The 20,153-nt window shown below is 40.4% G+C and overlaps 1 protein-coding gene across 3 annotated transcripts in view; it reads left to right on the top strand.

Annotated features, from left to right (window-relative positions):
- LOC124059013 (SPHK1 interactor, AKAP domain containing) overlaps nucleotides 1-20,153 on the top strand; it is a 107,331-nt gene that overhangs the window by 46,861 nt on the left and 40,317 nt on the right. For all 3 annotated transcript variants that reach the window (XM_046388703.1, XM_046388705.1, XM_046388702.1), the window contains exon 2: nucleotides 13,139-13,237. In XM_046388703.1, coding sequence (XP_046244659.1) covers nucleotides 13,188-13,237 — 50 coding nt within the window. In that variant the 5' untranslated portion in view covers nucleotides 13,139-13,187. The remainder of the gene's footprint in view (nucleotides 1-13,138; nucleotides 13,238-20,153) is intronic.

Below are 20,153 nucleotides of genomic sequence, written 5' to 3'. Positions count from 1 at the left end.
TACAAAATGTAAGAGGGTGAGGAAAGGGTGAAACATAAGGAGAGAGTGAGTGAGAGAGAGAAAGGAGCAGACAGGGATTAAATGGATGAGAGCGCTTGCTGTGCTGGGCTGCTGTAGTACTGGCATCCGCTTCCATGCTTATCCCAAAGGGTCAGACCGCTTCACTAATGGACACGGAGACAATTGATCTCTACAGTATTACTGGAACACATGGCATCAGGCTGCCAGGTACATGCGTATATAGATACACAAATATTTACATACTGCGCGCACACAAACACACACACACACATTGATTTACTCTACATTTATTCATATACCCAGTGCCACACATCTGTCCAGAGAGAGTACAAAAGGAAAAGCCGCTGTGCTGTCTGCATATGTACTTTCTGGGATTGCACACACGTGCAAGGGATCAGTAAAGCTATCAAACACTTTCCGGGTACTGCCAGGCTTCATTTAGAGGCTGTATGTACATAATTGAGGGTGTCTGAAAATAGCCCATAGATGTAAATAATGCAAGGGTCCATTAAAGAAGGCTAAAACAAATGCATGGAGGGAGGAGGGGAGAAAGAAAAGATGGTCTGTGACAGGTGTAGATGAAAGAAAGAAAATTAGAGAAAATGTTGCTGTGAGTAGTTCAGGAACAGTACAGGAAAAAGAATAAAAATTGCTGCTAATTATAATTACCTTGAACTATTTGTTATGGATTTGGAGCACATTTGAAAGAGCGACTTAGTAATTCATTCTAAACACAAGGTGAGACACAAGGTTACAGACAAAGCAACAGTTCCCTGACTCATCATTGAGATAATTTCAGTCATGCCTGAAAACACTGATGAACCCTGGCAGGCGTGGAGGCTCAGACCTGCTGAGGCTCCTTTTAACAGCTGCTGTTTGCGGAGCTCAGGAAGAGCTGGAAAAGGGCAAACTATTACATTTTATATTATACACCCCCCCCCCTTCAGTGATTACATCCAGAAATTCACTCACTTAGCTGCTGCTGTTCGTTGCACCACATAACATCAGTGCTAATTTGATGTATATGTAGGGTTTGCACTTACTGTCCAGCTGTCCACACCTATCTGTTCAGAACTGTGTGACTGAGTTTCAGCTCCATGCATGTGCCAAAACACTAAATGTGTTTCAGAGATGTAGATCTGTAAATCTGCTACAACTTTCAGCAGCCTTTTCAAGCTTGATTTAAAGTTACTAGCAGCCACCTTGGAGCTCTCCAATCAATCAATTAGCTTGGCACAATTTGTACTACAAAGCGATTTAAAAAGTTCCTTTTGCACTTGCTCCAACATTTATCTCACTTGTAATATTTCTAATGATATTCAGTGCCTTTTAAAATATTTGCCTGGAAGAATCACTGGCTGAGTCAATCGGGGCTGAATATTACACTCAGTACATATTACCTTCTGAAAGACACTCTACGAAAATAGACTTTGAACCTAAAAAAAAAAAAAAAAAGATTCTTTGGGCTGCAGTTACATGTTACCAAAACACAGCCAGTGTAGACAGATGCTTTGGTTAAAATAAAAAATCTGTTCCATTCAATGGATGTGAGACAGAAAATTTCAGTTGCAAAATAAATGCAACTGAAACACATCCTGGATTCACAGAGTGTAACTGAAGGTGAAATTGACAGACAACGAAATACCCCTCCATCCTGTATTCAGTTTTTTTCGATTGCCCCCCTGATTGGAGCATTGTGCTGAGGCTTTGTCTATTCCTAAGTGCCTCATGGACCAGTCCCACTTGAGCCCCATGACTATAACCGGCAGATAAATACATCATCAGGTTGTGCTATAAATAGACCGACTGCAGCCGTGCAAAAACACACACGCCACAAGAGCATGTGTGTGCACATACAGCACAGTGTCACACACAGCTGTGAGAAATAAGCTCGCAATTTTGCACACAAATATTGCTTGTAAACTGCTGGAGCAAAACACATTAATTACAGTTACACCTCCAGGGGAGGAAGAAGAAAACCCTAAATGTCAAACCCACAGTTTTGTTTCCTGTTCCCCTGCCAGCAGATACACACAGAAAACAGCCCGGCCAGAGTGTCAAATACATTTGTATTAGTGTGGACAGCAGCTTAAAGGCCAGAGGAATTCTTTGAATGAGTGCAGTGATGGAGGCCCTCCGGTTCTCCTCTCTCACACATGCACACACACACACACCATCTCGATCATGTGTCTCTCATGTTGTCTTCTGTCCAAACCCTGCCCTTTTCCAGCAGTAGAAACAAGACTACTGTGTCCTTCTGAGTCACCTCAGTCCTCTCCCAGTGGGCTCTGCTTGGTCACACCTGACAGGCCACATTAGACAGAGAGACACTCACCCACCCATCCATCTACACACACACACACACACACACATTCACACATTTGTTAGACCAGACCTTTACAAACAAACAAGTGTGTGTGTTTGAGACACAACAAGAATATGTACATACATGTGTCTGAGGTGACTCAGACAGGTAGACACAGAAATAAATGTTTCTTGACTGGATCAACTGAGTTTCCGGAGTTAAAATGAATATTTAAAACAGTATAGACTTTTTTTACTTTTTTGTGCAAAAACATGCAAAAATGTGTTTCAGGGATGTAGATCTGTAAATCTGCTACAACTTTCATTGTCTTTTTCAAGCTTGGTTTAAAGTATTAGCATCCACCTTGGAGCTCTCAAAACAATCACTTGGCTTGTTTCAGTGATTAAAAGGTCTGTTTGCACTTGCTCCAACATTCATTCTTACTTGTAATTTTTCTAAGGCGATCCAATGTATTTTAAAACATTTACCAGAAAGAAACACGCTGAAGTGCGCAGTGTGAGGCTGAATTAAGGGGAACATGACTAACCTGAGATGGACTACACTGGCTGAATTAATCTGGACAAAATCCTGCGTTTTCAATAAAATGGCAGCAGTTCTGCCCCCCAGAACTTTGACTTAGCACTCCTGTACTAGATGTACAGCTAACTCATGATCACAGTAATGGCTACATCTGCTTAGCATCATTGTCACTGTTGTTGTTCTTCTCTAAAACATAGTGTGATTCAAGTGGCTGAACCTCATGCAGATTCCCTGTTTATTTGAAAGGTCAGAATCCCATAGAGAAAGGAAAAGTGACGTGTTAAAATCATGCTGGCGTGAAGGGCCCTTACCTCAAAGGGGAGTTGGTGCTGGACAGTCGTCTACAAATAGTGGGTAATCATCATGTTTAGGAAGTTTAAACTAAGACACTTAGATGTACACAATCACACAGTCTCTGCAAAGTATGTCTTTTGAAGGGCACGCACACACACACACCACAGTGTTGCATAAGTGACCGCCCAGTGTTAGAGGTGTTTGTAAGCAAGACCAGTTACAGCATCTATACCCTCTTTCACCCTGTCAGCTCTTTTCACACATCACAGTGAGAGAAAGAATGTGCACACATGCACCCCATGAGTACGACTGTATACTACCGCAGGGGAAAGTCAGGGTGGTAATGTACTCTAAGAAGTAGCACTGCAGCAGTAAGACCATGTTTTGTAATGTTTTTTTTTTTTGTTTTGTTCAATCAAATGCATTCAACATGTTTGTTTCCGTCCCAGTGACAATAAAAAGACATTAGTAATTCAGTGTCGATTTTAGTTTATGCAGAATCAGAGAGATCCATTTTTCAGGAGTCTCTGTAGGACATATCTAGTTCATGTCATATTGGATAAACTGGGGCACGGAAACAAACAGAGAGGAAAGTCACACATTCAATGGCTTTTCATGTTCAAGAACCTTACTTTATGAACATATCCCTGGAAGAGACAGCTATGACTTGCTTTTATGACAAGTACTACTTGTCACCATAGCAGCCCTTGTAGCAGCACAGCAAAAGCAGTTTGTGTCCCTGATTGAGGAAAGTGCAAAGTTTCTTTCAAGTAGAAACTGACTTGACTTGACTTGAGCAGCAGTGTCCTTTTCAGACCACCTGTTTAGTTACGTGTCAAGTTCTCCTGACAGCCCACCATGAGCCAGAGATGCTGAGATCTGGTTAAATCTTAAATAATGGCCATTTGTTAGTTCATTTGCAGTTGTAAGTAAAAATTGACACTAAAACTAACACCGAGCCAGCAGGAGCATTAGCTAAGCAGCGTCTGTCCCTCCTCCCCACTGAGAGAGTGGGCTGGGAGCGAAACACAAGTGGGAGAAGAGATAAAGAAGCAGAGGCACACAGAAAAATAGACGAACCAAACACAGGGCTTGTGTGAGTCAGGGTGTTAAAAGAAACATTTGTGGTTACAGTCAGCATTTGCTCCTGATACAAAGGACTTCATGAGTGCACGGCTGTGTCAGACACAACTGAAAAGGCCACCATCCTTCATAGATCATGCATCATTTCTGCTGCGGCTGCTGTTGTTGGTTCCTTAAAACAGTGGCTCTCAGTCTTTTGAGTGCTGGAACCTTGGTGATGAGTGGCCTGTGATGAGCCTCAGTGAGCTGCTTTGTTCTTGTGGGAAACAGCTGACATCCCCAACTACATATTTGTAACTGCAAGATATTCAAAACCATAATCTGGGAAATAAAGTAGAGGACAGATGGGTGTTGTTTTTCTCTTTTGCAAGCACTCAGGCATTAGGCTATTTGAGAGGGAAAGAGGGAAACTGACCAAAATGTTTCACTCTTGTTAACCTGCAACCATTTCCATTCCCACTGAGGTCACTAAGGGAACCACAGTCCAGATCCAGACCGGGACAAGCATTTTTGAGAATTGAGAATTTTGTGGGTTTTTTTTTCTTTTTTTTTTCTTTTTACTATTTTGATCAGCACAGTAGTTATAGTCTTGGAAACTCACTGACCAGTTGCATGCATTGTAACACATCTCACATGATGCTACTCAGCCAATCAAATCTGTGTATCCTGTTAAGCATTGCGCCTTGCCAGTGAGACAAATACACACATAGGAAAACAGTTCTTTAAAAAGAAAGGACAGACTTTTAAATGTTCATCCTTCCAACGCACAGTTTGAGCATCCTCTCTCACGTCCAAAGTATGGCACAAGTGTAATATCATACATACATACAGTGACATGTATGATATTATACATATATAATATCATGCATGTCACTGAATCAAAACCTGAGTTAGAAATTATGATGTTCAACACCTTTGCTTAAGGAAATTTTCTCCAATTGAACCTCTCTTTGCCAATGCATGTACTGATGTGCCTATGCCTAAAATGTCAAGTTCTGCTACTGTAAATGAAAGAACACATAGCACAGTTATAGGAGTAAGAGAAAAACAAACATTCTCGGTATGTTTCATCCCTCAGAACAGCGGAAACCATAAGCAGAAAGGCAGACACAAAATCAATAGCCCCATTTAGAAATCTCTTTATTCAATACAGTATTCTCTGTGCCAGCCAGGCGAGCTGGGCACATGGAAGCACATGGAATCAAAGACACACTCTGCTATCAAATATATAAGAGATGAGGTAAAAAAAAGGACAAGCAGCGATAAGAAGAAACTGAGGTTTTGATGGATATTCATCTGCAGACAGTCTGTCACTGTAAAGAAAAAGAACAGTGTGTTTAAATAATGTCACCCCTCACCTACAGTGCAGCTGTCACATCACCATCATGCACTGTATAGGTACACTCGCTCAATGCGCACTCAGCAGGTAATGTGCTTCATGTTTAACACTATAGTTGTGACTCTTGTTGGGAGGCTGCTCTGCTTCTCCTCTACAAGTAATTTCAAAAAGAAAAAGCAACATCTCCATAGTCCTTATTTCCATCTAATAAAAATGATCTTAAACTAAATCAGAGGTTCTCCAGAGAGCTAAGATCAATTTCTTACCCACCAAAAATCTTAACATGCTGCTGTGGAGGCAGTGTCGTTTATTGATCCAAACTAAAACAGACTAGTTGTGCATTTATGACCTCTGAGTCACTGCCCACACCCCCCAGTTTGTTCAGCGATTCGAATGCTGACAGTCTGGTGTTGTGCTCATTGAAGGGTGTTTCTGCTGTTTAGAGAGATGGTCAACAAATCAGACCTTTTGTATGCAGGATTAGCAACAGGGACGTTGTCCCTGAAAAGTGACTGAGTGATGAACGTTTATGAGATCAAAGCAGCAGCACAGGCTACTTTAAGATTTAACAATGTATTTTTGATCTATGTACAAAAGATCGTCGTTTCACGTTCTAATTGGTGAGGTAAAAGGGATTAACATGAGCACAGTGTCAGGCTGAAGGAATGAAGCGAAATAAAGTGCCAGTTCAATCTGATCATCAGGGCGTCATGTCCCCCCTGCAGCACCTTTATGTGGAGTCACTGAATGCAGCAACATTTAGCATACGTGTAGGTGACTGAGCAGCTAGCATTTCAGCAGCCACATCTCACATCTGCGTGCAGGCACAGAGTCACTGTACCTATTAACATCTGCCATTAGCCTGAATAGAAACACCCACACATCCCCTCAACTGTTTCACAATGCAACGAGTGTACAGTTATGGTTTTAATTTACTGCAGGAGGATTTTTTTACATGAGGGATTCAAAATAACCCATCGGCATGTCGGGTGGAACGCTGGAACGGGTGGAACGGGTGATCTACTCTTCACTCCTGGTGTATGTACATGAATAAATTTGCTACTTGCCATGTTTATTTTACCAGGGCTTTGACTTTGAAGCATGTCCTGTCATTCGTGATGAGTTAAGAAACCTAAAACCTGCTTTGGGCCACACTTCTTCAAAAATTTGCCCTTTGCCTTGTTACCTTGAGTTGCTCTGTAAACATATGCCCATTTCTATGTTCCACATCGCTGCACACCTTGACCATGAGCAGGAGTGTCTGTGGGCAGAGAGAGCACACACTCCGTGGACCATGCTGATGGGTGGGAAATGTCAGTGCATTTGTCTTTGCTCCTCCTCTTTCCCTCTGGTGTCATCATTCTTCCTCCTCTTCTTTTTGCTTTTTTTTTTTTCTTTTGGTGGAAGCGTGAGCTGTTGGTTCACAGTGATGATCATCACAGACTGTTCATACAGCTCAGAACTCTCTGTTACTTGACCTCTCACATTATGTTTCTGTTATTTCCAACCCTTAATATTTTTGTTTCACTTGTGGTCGCAGGAATGGGAAACTAGTGATCACTTTATTTATTTAGTTGTGCTTTGTTTACTCATATATAGCAGTAATGGAAAGCAGCTATAGTAGATCCAGTGTTTAGTCTGGGCCTCTCACAGATAAGACTTTCTCAGTGACTCTAAACCCTAAATTCAATAATGAGCCTTTAACAAATCATTAATGAGAGACAGTATCCAGTATGCCCAAATCTGAGGGGCAACAGACTTTCAGATTTACGGAACAAGCAGCGATTCTTCAGCTCTCTTCGTGTCTTTGTCACTCACACGTTTGCACAAACTCACAATCCACATACACATTTATATTCTCTTCCAAACCGACAGGCAAATCTTGGACTCCCTGTACAAGTTATTCCTCCTGATGACTCATTTGCTTGACAACATCTCCCTGCTCCCCCGTCCTGCAGCCACTTTGTCTCTTGCAGACAACCTGAGAAGATTTTAGCTTGTTGCCAATTATAATCCTGCTGAACAAGTAGTTACAGGAAGCTCTAAGTGTGGACACTCATAAGAGAGGTTTGTGCTCAGGACGTCACTGATTAAATGCTAGCATCCAATGTGAAAATCAGTGTTAGATTGTCCCTCTGAAGCATCCTGTGTCAGACCAATTTTCAGCCACTGAGACAAGGCACTAAGACTTATTATTGCTTTAATAGAGCAGCTTGGTGGGTAACTATCAACATGGCTACAATTCAACTGATGTACGGTATTTACAGGTAAAACAGTAAGATGGGATATGAATGACTAGTTTCCTTTCTGCTTTAAATTAATTGAACTATTGGCAGAAATAAAACTTTTTTCAGTGACTTTTCATTTGTTAAATACCAGTTAAAGGCTGCAGTGATGAAAGCCCAGTGATTAATACAAAGTACCTTTTACTGTAATAATATTTCTCAGTATTGTGCACATGCAGAGTTTAAAGAGGTTCAGTTTTGATTGACTGAACAGATAATGTCACCTGGGAGGTGGACACGAGTCAGCTCACCAATGGTGCAAAGGGAAGAAAAGCGTAGTGGTTATGGAACTTAATCAAGATGGAGAAGTCGAATCGTCGGAGGTTACAAAGCAAGAGGGGAGCTTCCTCACTGGACTGTCAGTGGCTGCCACTTCTCACTATATGCCTTATTGTTTTCCTGGTTTTCGTCAACTCAAACATAATGGCAGAAAAAGGAGAATTGCTTTAATTTAGGAAGAGAAGAGACTCTTGTTGGCAGGTACTGTTGAGAAACCGGGCACCATACTGAAGTCCAACCTGCACAAAAACTGCCTGAAGGGCCATGTGGCTCATTCTGTGATGCCGAGCTGCCATCCTGATTTTCCTGTTCCTAATGAAAAGGCAGAACAAGTGAAGCTCACCGAAGTCTCAGTGCACCCTTGGCTCCTTTCACCTCGATCCACTTCCTTCACCCTCTTCAGACCTGATGGGAAGATCTTTGATATAAATCTTATATTAGGATAATTCTTACTGTGTGAAATAAGTTCACTATAATCACTTTGATATTAACATTTATGATAACCTTTGTATTGTAGAGGCTCATGTGACAATTCCCACCCATGTGGTTCTCCAAGTTATTGGCAATTCCTTTTCTTCTCAGCATGATCTAGATATCCTGTTGTGCCGCTGCAATATAACACCTGAGACACTGAGGGTGTCACAGCTGTGATGTGTGAAAGTCATGACGTGAATAACAGCACTTGTCAATATTGTGGGAGGTGACTTCAGATGCTGAAGTAGCTCATTAACCTTATTTCACCTTGACTTCTGCCTTGCTGTGGGGGAAAAAAAATTAACATAAAGGGCAAGGAATTTGGGACACACAACAAGTGAAATCTATATCACTCTATAATAATGATTTTTTTTTTTTTTTTTAATTTTGATGAGTCTTCTGTGTATTTTGTCTCATCCATTCCAACTTAAGCCAGATGTTGTGATCTGTGTTTGTGCCAAGAGTATTTTTCAGATTCCATTTTGACAATTAAGCAGCTCAACTGGAGGGATCTTTAGAGAACTTTTGTAAAAATGAGTTGCTTGATGTGATGAACAGAGCTTTACAAGGCTTATTATTGAGTTTCAGCTCACTGTTTCTCTTTTTAGTTTTTGGTTTGGTCTCATAACATTATTTCCTACCACAGCAATCAGCTGTTTTTGAGAAAAAAAACCCACTGAGCACTACATCCTCACCACCAAATGGCTGAACAACAAAGTTAGAGACTAGCTGATGAACATAGTGGAGAAATGAGCAGCTAAAGAGCCAAATATTTCCCACAGGAGTTTGTCAAGACCAAACTGATCTAAAAGAGTGAATACTGGACAGAAACATAACTCCAAATGAATATCAATATTGCTCCATAACTAGCAGACGTATGAACAAGCTTCTGTTTGCAAACAAATCTGATATGTAGAAAATGAAAGCTATGGGTGACGATTCAACAAATTCACAAATTCCAGTGTTGTTGCGTACACTACAATGAGAAAAAATCCTGCAGGGATCAATAAAGCAACATAAATCAGTTCCTCACTTGTTGCACATGGATAAACCACTCAAATCTGTTTTTATTTTTTATTTTTCTTTGTTTTTGTTGTTTTCTTTTTGTCTGTGCCGTAAAGACACCGGCTAAAGGGGCCAATTAGGGCCTCTCTGTCTGTGTGCTGATTGTCTTGTCTGAGGCTAAGGTGTTTGTCGAATCATATTTCATTTGCTGTTGAGAGCATGCGGATGCATTGTAGCACCACCACCCAGTACTGGTAAAGACGAAATGAGGCATGTTCTTTGGAGTAAAAGAAGTTTGTTCTCTTTGTACCTTGGCTGTTGATGATGATGTTAAAGGGTGCAATACTATGTTTTCAAAAGTAGTCATTTGCAGGAAGAGACACTGATGTAACATGTATGCTTTCTGTGGGTTCAAAGCTTCAAAGCATCTTGTTCTACTCTCAGAGCCCCAGGACAAAAATGAGCTTCTGGTCTCGTATTAATCTCCATTTCTTCCCATTCTCTGTGCACTGAGTATAGTTTTTCTCTTCTGGAATATCCCCCAAATTCCTGTGTGATAATTTGAATGCAGAATAATTTAGCAATGTTCAACATAACAACATAACATGTTCGATATTCACCTGATGTCATGGTCCTAGCAAACAAATTATCATTTCAGTTAGCGTTTTAATTAGCATAATCCAGTTGCCTCAAAAACTCCAAAAAAGTTTAAAGCTGTTAGGGCCTCATATAGGGCTGGGCGATATTAGAAAAAATGATCATACGATTTTTTTTGTTCAAAATGTTCGATAACGATATATAAAACGATATACATGAAATCACTATTTTTTCATTCTTTTTTAATTGGATTGCTGTCTGCGAGAAGTGCTTGCGGCCTGGGAGTTGATAACGAGGATCGATCACTTTCATTAGATTTTTAAACCCGGCTGTTTCGACAGTGCAAATTGGCTGCATGCCTTTTGCGATGAATTGTGTGATGGCATGTGTGATGTCTTTGTGTCGTTTCGATGTTTTTTCATACACCATGGCGCTGGAAAGAGCGGACTGTATGGTTTGTTGATCAGCCTTCCTCTTATTGCTGGTCGAGGGGGCTTTACCGACCTGGCAGCACTCTGTGTGCTCTAATGGGTGATATTGTTTTAAATGCTGAAATAAGTTGCTGGTGTTTCCTGTTTTAGTAGGGACGTGACTTCTACACATTTTACACAGGACTTTGCTCTGTTGTTTATCCGATTTCAAATAGCCAAAGTACCTCCAGACAGCCGAGCCCTTCTGACCCTTCTTCTCAACGATTTCCTCCTGGGAAGAACTGAGGCTTAAATGCTGTGCAGAACTCTGCCCAGCCGAGTTTTCGCTCATTTTTATACAGTCTTGCCTGTTTGGTTGGAGACACGCCGTAGTGGCTGCAACCACTACGCTATAGAATCTTTGCCGCAAACTTTGATGAGATGCTTCTGTTCTGTTAGCCACCACAGCGGGCCGTGTGTGTATGTTTGTACACACAACCTAATGTGAGTGACGTGGTGGCTCTCTTCAAAAACTGATGGGCTACGTGCGTCAATTTTTAGTTATGATTGGCTACTCGCGTGCCCGTGAAAACGTTGGAGATTTTTTTGTGAAGGCGTGCGCTATCGAATGTTATCGAATGTGTCTTAATTTCTAATCGTATTAATTATAAATCGCGATTAAAATCGAAATCGAAAAATCGCCCAAGCCTAGCCTCATATCAAATTCACAATTTTGATGAAAAGCAACAGAATCCCCAGGGATAACTTTTAAGACATGCAGCCATAGACACATCTTAATGTTTTGTCTTCTTGGAGTGTATTTTCCAGTTTCCACTACAGTGAGGTGGCAAGATATAGTGAGATGACATAAATTAAGATAACCTTAATTGAACATATATACATTTTCTTAGCATGCAGGGGAATGACTGTGGTCATTGTTACAAAGAAACCAAAGTTGTCCTTTGTTAGGAAACAGTGTACAAACAGTGGGTTCCCAAGGCAAAAACCCACATATTGTTGCCCCCAACAGACTACATGTCCTAACAGGTAAACATAAGTAACAGCAGAGTGCTTACTGATGATTGCTTATCCTAACAACTCCAACCGAGCTGATTTTTCCACCTGCTCACCTTTCAAACCGACCCAGTTCAAATCTTGACTTGTGTTGTTCTAATATACTTTGCTGTTGCATAAATTGCATTAATGAGAATTAATCAAGTTTGTATCCATCCTCTGCAATCACCAGGAGGATGTGGCCTCATTGTACTACAGGAAGCAATTAATGTGTGTGTGTGTGTGTGTGTGTGTGTGTGTGTGTATGAAATTAACTAAAGAATCAACACTAGTCTAATGACTTCATCATTGTATGCTCTAACCTAATCAGAATGCCCAATAACTTCATTAATGTGTGCGGCAACCTCATTACAATTTGCCATGACCTCATCATAGCACTGTGACAGCTGTGTTGTGACTATATAATCTGGAATTACACTGATAACCTGAAGCAGAGAGATTGCTGTACCTGTATGTGAATATAAAGAGAAAAACACAAGCTTTAGGTTTGTTTAAATGAACAACATGAGCGGCTAACTGACTGTTTTTGAACTGCTTTTGTTTTGATAGCCATTGTAAGGTATTGTGGTAAGGGATTTTGTAAGATCTTGTGTGTTGTGTGTTTAAATTAGCAATAGTAATTTTAAACATCATTTATATAATGTATAATATCTAAAAAAACACAGGGTATTGAATAAAATTAGCAAAACAGGCAGGGTCAAGCTAGCAATCACAGAGTTTGACTTCATCACTAGTGCAGGATGAACATGTGTTGTATAAGGCAGATAAGTGGCAATATTTCATTATGTTAAATCATATGTGGAGGGTCAAGAAAAGTCTCAGATTAAAAGCAAAATAAAAAACAAAACATAATATCATTTCAATTTCACAGTGCATTTAAACCCAGTCTTTTGCATCAGTCTGTGTAAAAGGGGCAAATGTTGTTGATGGAGGCTGTTATTATCCTTATTAAGTCTACTGGCTTTGTTTTATGGCTGCCTTTTACACCTGTGCAATGGAAGATATTCAGTATTCAGGGTTTGGCTTCTTGCTTGTGTGAGTCATAGAGTGAACTTAAAATGTGAACCAGTTTGCCTCTATTACCTGAACTGACATCAAACACAACAAGCAGGATCTGATGTGGTTATCACTCGATATATTCCATATCCCTGCATTCACTTTAAATATCTGTGTAGTTTGTTCGTGCCTCACTTGTGTGCGTGTGTTTGAATGTAGATACTCATTTATGTGTGTGCAGGACAAGGGAGGACTTACTGCTGTGTTTTATATTGCTTACATCTATCTACCAGATGATGCGGAGGAAAACTACTGGACAGAGACGGCTTCAAAGAAATGTAGCCATCTGTTCGCAGATTCTGACACTGATAGAGTGTGGATGTATGTGTGTTTGTATGAACTGTTTTATACATTTAGCTGTCCTTGTGTATTTCAGGTCAAGAAAAACTGGACTAACCACGTAGGATCACGGACAGAGAGTCAGAATGAAGATGCTGTCATCACTGTTCACTGCGCTGCGGACCTTCATTGAACTGTAAGAACTACACTTTGTTTTGTTAACGTCATGTTGCATACGACTCAGATACTACTGGGCGCATTTTTGAAACTCATATCAGACAATGTGCTGTCACCGCAACTAAGAAGGTTCTACATTTTCGGTAGGAAATTGTTTTGAAAGAACTACAAAATTGAAACTGTTTATGTTTTTCCTTGTCTTGTGATATACTTTGACATAATTTGCTGCTGCTGTCTGAGTCCTCATCTTCATCACATTAATTTATTTTGTCATTCAATTACTAATAAAATGACCATGGCAGCAGTTATGATACAAAGACTAATAAAGCTGGGTTCCACTATCTATTGTGCTTCACATTTCCAGCATTAACATTTTCAGCTGACTATGACAAACATTTGTCTTAATGCTGCTTTTTTTCTATTTTCGCTGTTTTCCCCTACTCAGTCCTTCCATGGGGATCATTAGGTTTCATGTTTATATTGTTTAAACACATTATCATAAAACAGCCAACCCTGGCATCACTAAAGCATTTTCCCTCCCCGCCACATGGGGGCACACTCTGTTGCTCCACCCCATTAACATTTGTCCCCAGTCTCGGAGTGATTGCAACACTTAATTGCCGCAATATATCATCAGTGCCCAAGCCGGCGTCCCTCGGGGACTCAGGATAGGGAGAGGGAGAGGAAAATGAAAAGGCAAACACTTGTGCATGCGCTGGGAATGCTGAAGCAGAGACCTGGTCATAAAGCACTAATGGATGGCAGGCTGCTGAGAGAACGCGGGCCTCTGAGAGACACCTCATCAGCAGCAACTGCATCGCTGTCTCAGCAGCACATTCTGGATAACAGGTGCCACAACCCTGGAGTCGAACAGAAAAACGAATGGGACAGATGGTGAAGAGAGTGGGAGCATTGTGTGGTTTTATGTAATATTAACGGGAAGGTGGAGGAACAGGAAGGGATATTTTGTTGATAACACTGGCAATAGCTGAGGTTGAAATAATGCTCTGTGGGCTGTGCTGGTGTTGGAGATTTGTTTTCACTTTCTGGATAAATGGCAATATTCATTTTTCAGTTTTTTTTTTCTTATTCATGTAGCACAGCAGTCCCAGTAAAAAAAAAAAAAAGTCACACTATAACTCATGCATGCTATTGTAAAGGAAGAGAGCAATAAAAAGTTTTTTAGTGGCCACTGGATGAACAATTTTCACCTGAATGCCACACCTGTCGTTTAGTGGTTAATAAATCCATAGATATGAAATAAATATATAAGATGTGAAATGCCCCTAATTCTTTCCACTGTAACAAATCATAGGAAGCATGGACAGCAGCATTGTGCAGATGTGCAGATCAAACTTCAGATCGTACTTTGAAGGACAGAGGTGATGAATGGTGAAGGGCAACAGAAACATCTGCTTCGGATGCACTGCAGTTATTCTAGCTTAATCACCTGGGACAGGCTGAAGTAGGGCAGAAGATAATTGTAGGTCAAAATGTACTTTGGGAGACTTGGATGTGTAAGCAGGTGTGTGGTATGGTTCATTTATCTTCACTGATCTTCGTGTGTGTGGACAAATGTTGGGCACATACCCAGTGTTATGGTTGTAATAAGTGGTTGTGTATCGGCAATAACTAAAGAAAATCCATCTTCATAAAACATGGTACAAAAGAAAATATAGAATATCACACTCATAACTGTATGAACACATCATGAATTCTGATATTTTTAATACAGTGAACACTCTTTAGGTTACTGGCCTCCATGCTGGTTGTAACAGTGGACAGAGGCAGGATGTTTGTATAGCTCTCATATCTCAGGAACACCTTGTTGGAATTTCTTCAGATTTAACACAAATATTCACTTGGACCCAAGGATGAACTTATTAGATTTTGGAGGATTAAGGTTAAAGGTCACTGTGACCTCACAAAACATGTTTTCAGCCACTCAAGAATTAATATGCTAATTATGACAAAATTTCATACAAATATCCAGCAGGATAAAATGATGAAGTGATGACATTTTATATCCAAGAGGACAAAGTTCAACTTCACTGTGTCACTGTGACATCATAATGTTTTCTGCCAGTTATTCAACACCATAACTCAGACACAGAAGGGCAGATTGTCACTATGTTTCATTCTGCTGAGATGCTGAATTGGTGACATTAATCTTGCTAATCCTGTTGAAACTGTGTTGATCATATAGATCTGTTAGAATCAGCTTTATTGGCCAAGCATGTTAACACATACATTGCATTTGCCTCTGTTTTAGGTCTCTCTCAATGAACTTACACACTACTTGACATACAGCAGTAGTCCAGCACGAGCTCACTGGTTCTGCAGCTATTGAGTTTCAGACAAATGTATTTGCGCCATGTGATGAAGCTCTTTGTGTGTCCTCTGTAATCCTGTAAAAATAGCCTCTAAGTGAAGACAGTATGTTACTCACCGGAAATTATTCACTGGAATCATACATGTCAGTATCGTGATAACTTCCATTTAACCATAAATACGCTTAATCCTGCCTTCAAAGTTTTCCTTACACATATATGAGTGCGGACAGGCATGGATATAAATTGTAATTTGACTGGTTGGCATATCATACAGTAATGAGTAATGATGATAGCAAGAATGAAGTCATGTTTTTCAGCTGTCTGTCTCACACACATCTGGCAGAACACGTGTGCTTCTAATTTAATTAACCCATCTATCTACACAGGTGTATTTTTACTCCTCAGGACTATTCTGTTTTATATGCCTGACTGCAGTGACTGTGTGTAGGGCTCACAGTACTATGCCTGAATGCATCCTGACAGAGGATTGAATCTGCTTCTGCTAAACAGCACGTTACCAGAGCGCAATTTTCATATATTCAGTGAACCGCTTGACCATGAAGTAAACCCAGATGACTTTTTTTTTTTTTTGCAAATGCACAAGGCAACCATTTATCATTGGCCTGAATTTTTGCCATATTTGCATCTGGTATCTAGTTCTTTTTATACATTTATGCATAGCACTAACTTATTCACAATGTAAATTTCATGATATCTATCATAAAGTGTGGTTACCATGTTCACCAGCTTATTTTAATGTGTCAGCCTCAGTATGAAAATTACCTGAAAGTACTTGAGTAAAAGTAAAATATTACTTTAAGTCACCCCTACGAATAGTACTTGAGTGAAACTTTTAAAGTAGCTGATATTAAATGTAAATGTAATGTAATGTAATGTAAAGTAAAAGTAAATCGTACATATATTTACATTTATGTATAGGATCAACTGTTGTCCTGGCTGATTGTCAGATTCAACATTTTATCAGTTTTCGGAATCTGCATTTTTTTTTTGCTGATGTTTGCTAATTAGTGCAAAAACGTGTGCAGCTAAGGTTGCTGGGAAAGCCATTGTGTGTATAAATATATATATATTTTTTAATATTGGGCAAATTAACATTTTTAACCAGATGACTGACAGTTCATCTTGTCAGGATCAAATTTCATGGCAATCCATCCGATAGTTGCTTGTAACATCTCAAATGGACAGACTAAGATTGCCATCCCTTGAGCCATGGCTGAAAACACACAAATTCAGATAAAGCAGCAGCACATTTAGACAGGAACAATGGCAGTGCATTTATTCCCATTGCTTATAATTAATGTCTGACATTGTTTTCCATACCCCACTGCAGTGCTCCACTCTTTAAACATTTGAATTGTTATGCTGTATTTGCTGAATAAATGACACTGACCTTCGCCTACCACTACCATTTTTTATAGCTGGTTCAAATCTAACCTGTGGAACTCTAAACTGTCTGTTAGACAACACAAACACAAAACACTCTTTTCGTACTGCAGAGTCAAGCATTTGGCACACAAACTTTGAGCAGATTCACAGCAAGCTACACAGCCTAGCTTTGTGCTGAACAGAAAGACAGTTGTACACAGCAGTGATCCCATGTGGCACAACACTCCAGCCTGGTGTTCTGAGAGCTGTCAAAATTGCTGGTGGGACATGGCTACCATCTTACAGGCAGCGTTCTTGCTTTGCCTTGTCAGAAACACAAAACTGTGTCAAATCAGGAGCTCTTCATGCAAGTATGGTAAGCAGGGCTGTAGTTGTTACTTGGTGGTGCAGGTGTCTGATGCTGTAAGCGTGTAATCAGTGCACAGGGGGCTATGTCTGAAGTAGACTAATCAGAGGGAAGATGGGGCTTCTAACAGCAGGTGTAAATCAGCAATTATTTTCTCACTGTCTCTTGCCCCCCCCCCCCCCCCCCCCCCCCTCGGCTTCTCTCTGTTTCTCTCTTTGCATGAATGAGCTCACCATTAAGTAGAACAATGCTAATGGGCCTGTGCCCTCCAACCATGCTTCCTTTACTGGGCTCTGGCTTTTTCTGGCTTCTTTACTCCCATCACCAATCCTATCTCACTTTCTTTCAGGCCTGTTTTCCACCTGTCTGTCAGATGAAATGAAACAGGTATGAAACAGATGTAATACATGTATAGAGTTCTTTAGCAGTATAACTTGTTTAGAGTGGCAGTTTTTCCTCGCCACTGTCGCCGTGTGCTTGCTCAAGGGGAATGTTAGGTTCTCTGTATTACAACTTAAAGAGTTTGGTCTAGACCTGCTCTAATTGGAAAGTGTCATGAGATAGCTTTTGTTGTGAATTGGCACTATATAAATAAACTGAATTGAATTGAATAGAGTGTCAAACAAAATGTCAGTTCTGTTGGCAATTTTTCAAATTTTTTGTTTCAACTATTGAGTTTATAGGCTGTATCTCTGCACTCTTGTCTACCCTCTAGTGTGAAATGTTTTCTTCTGTAAAGCAGAACAAAAAACATTGATTTTTTTTGCTGAGGTACAAAAGAGTGACTTTGACTTTTCGAGCCAATGGCGGGAGGTAGAAAGGCTCAGTTATGTGTTGTGCCAACATTACACCTCTCAGTTTGCCACCAGGGTCAAGAAACTGTTTGAAAACTGAAGCAGCAGATCAGATACCCTGAGTGTGATTTGTTTGTCCATACAAAAATAGCACAGAATCTGTAACCATTTTACAGGGGTGAAGGGGTTAATCTTCAGATTGTCCTACATTTGGTACAGCCAGGGGTCTTGCCAGGCCAGTGGACTGGCTGTTGCAAGTGTCCTCATTTTGCAGTCCTCCCTTACATATTACACAGTAACAAACTACCACGTTGGACACCTGTTTGAGTGAAACAGTGATCACCAGGTTTACATTGTGAAGACAAGAGGGTAAAGATCAGCATCTGATCAGATGGAGGACCAGGATGGGCAATCGTATTTCACTGGAATGTGTAGTTTCTGTTTCAGAGTGAGCCAAAAATGTCATGCTTCAGATACAGTGTTTCAGTGTTTTTTAAAAGCAAGTCATGCACTGACAGCTCAGTTTTTGTTTGTTTTGTTTTGTTTTCTTTAATTGAATTGTTTTGAATGGAAACACCACGCTGGCCACTCTCAGGCTGCACTCAGACCAACTTTGGCTCTGCATGAACAACACAGCCTCCTCTTTCATTTGAACAGAGCCTGTTCAGTGGTGCAGTGGGGTGCCAGCGCAGGAGCTGTCCAACACTTAAATTTAATCTAGCTCAAATTTTGCTGGAATACAACATCATAGAACCACATGCTTTGCCAATCAAATACATTCAAGCTCCTATTTCTGGAGAACACTGTATTTATGCTGTCTATCCAAGAGTGAAAGATAAGATGATATCCTTCTAGAGATGTCAAGTCTCGTCTCAACCACCTGCCTACTGTACAGTGTTCTGGCACTTGAAAAGCTTTTTGATGATATTTGAGCTAAAGGTTAGCTCAAAGTAAAGGTTAAATGTCAGCAGGCTAACAATGAGTGTATATTAATATGCTGATGTTTAGCACTGTGATCACAATATAATATGTCGGCATGATGACATTTGCTAAGTATCTAATAAACCAAAATACTGGACAAATTAAAAATCTGACCTGATGATGGCAGCACATGAATTCTTAAAGGGACAACTCATAAAAAATGGCCAGAAAAATATGAATATAGGGAGTAGCATATCACCATTTCACCCAAGTAGCTGCTGCTAACTAGTGTTTGTTGTGGTTATCTTTGGCTGTGGCTATAGCTCAGTTAGCTATGGGACACGTGGCCCTGTAGCTAACTACATCCACCTCTAGCTGGATTGTGCAATGTTTGTTGACATATTTAAGAGACTGTCAGACTAACTGACTGACCATTCAAGATACAAGCTGCTGACCAGACAGAATATAACTTTTAAATAATTTAAATACAATAAATTTCTTCAATTTCAGAACTACTGACAAGGGCATTACCATATTTATTTGGCTCAGAGAGGATATGTTAATCCTACCAGATGGCCATGTTGCACATAGTGGTCCAAGTTTTGAGTATGAAGGGGGAGTGATATCATGATTAGTTGTCTCTAGTATTTGTGCAGTGTCAGATATGGAGGGACCCATGCCACAACACATTAGTGTTTGAGGGACTGTGTGCTGAGCTGTATGGCAGGCCAGCCTTGCCACATGGAAGAGCAGGAAAAACAAGAAGCAGGACTGCCAATCGCTAGAGGTAGGGAGGGTCCTTTTCACGTTGGTGGCTGTTAGGCCTCATTCAGACCAAATCGTGTCTTGCTGCGACACTGACAGTACAAAGTGTTTGAGGCTCCAAACAATATAATAGAAACATGTACTAGTAGGGTTTGTTTATAGTGTCGTTTTATAAATTTAGTGTAAATGGCTTTAACAAAAATACTGTTGACCAGCCAGTCTGATTACCAACTTATGTGACTGGCCACCATAGCATGACACTGGGTGCATTTTTTTCAGGATCTCCTGTGGGCTGCTCCACGGGAGATTAAAGGCATCACACACACTCAAAATGAATAGGACTTTCACTACATTTTCACTGCAAAGCCT

Source organism: Scatophagus argus, chromosome 5, assembly GCF_020382885.2.
Source record: "Scatophagus argus isolate fScaArg1 chromosome 5, fScaArg1.pri, whole genome shotgun sequence".
Taxonomy (NCBI): Eukaryota; Metazoa; Chordata; class Actinopteri; family Scatophagidae; genus Scatophagus; species Scatophagus argus.
The sequence above is the reverse complement of the archived record's forward strand: the minus strand, read 5'-3'. Positions and strand labels throughout refer to the sequence as shown.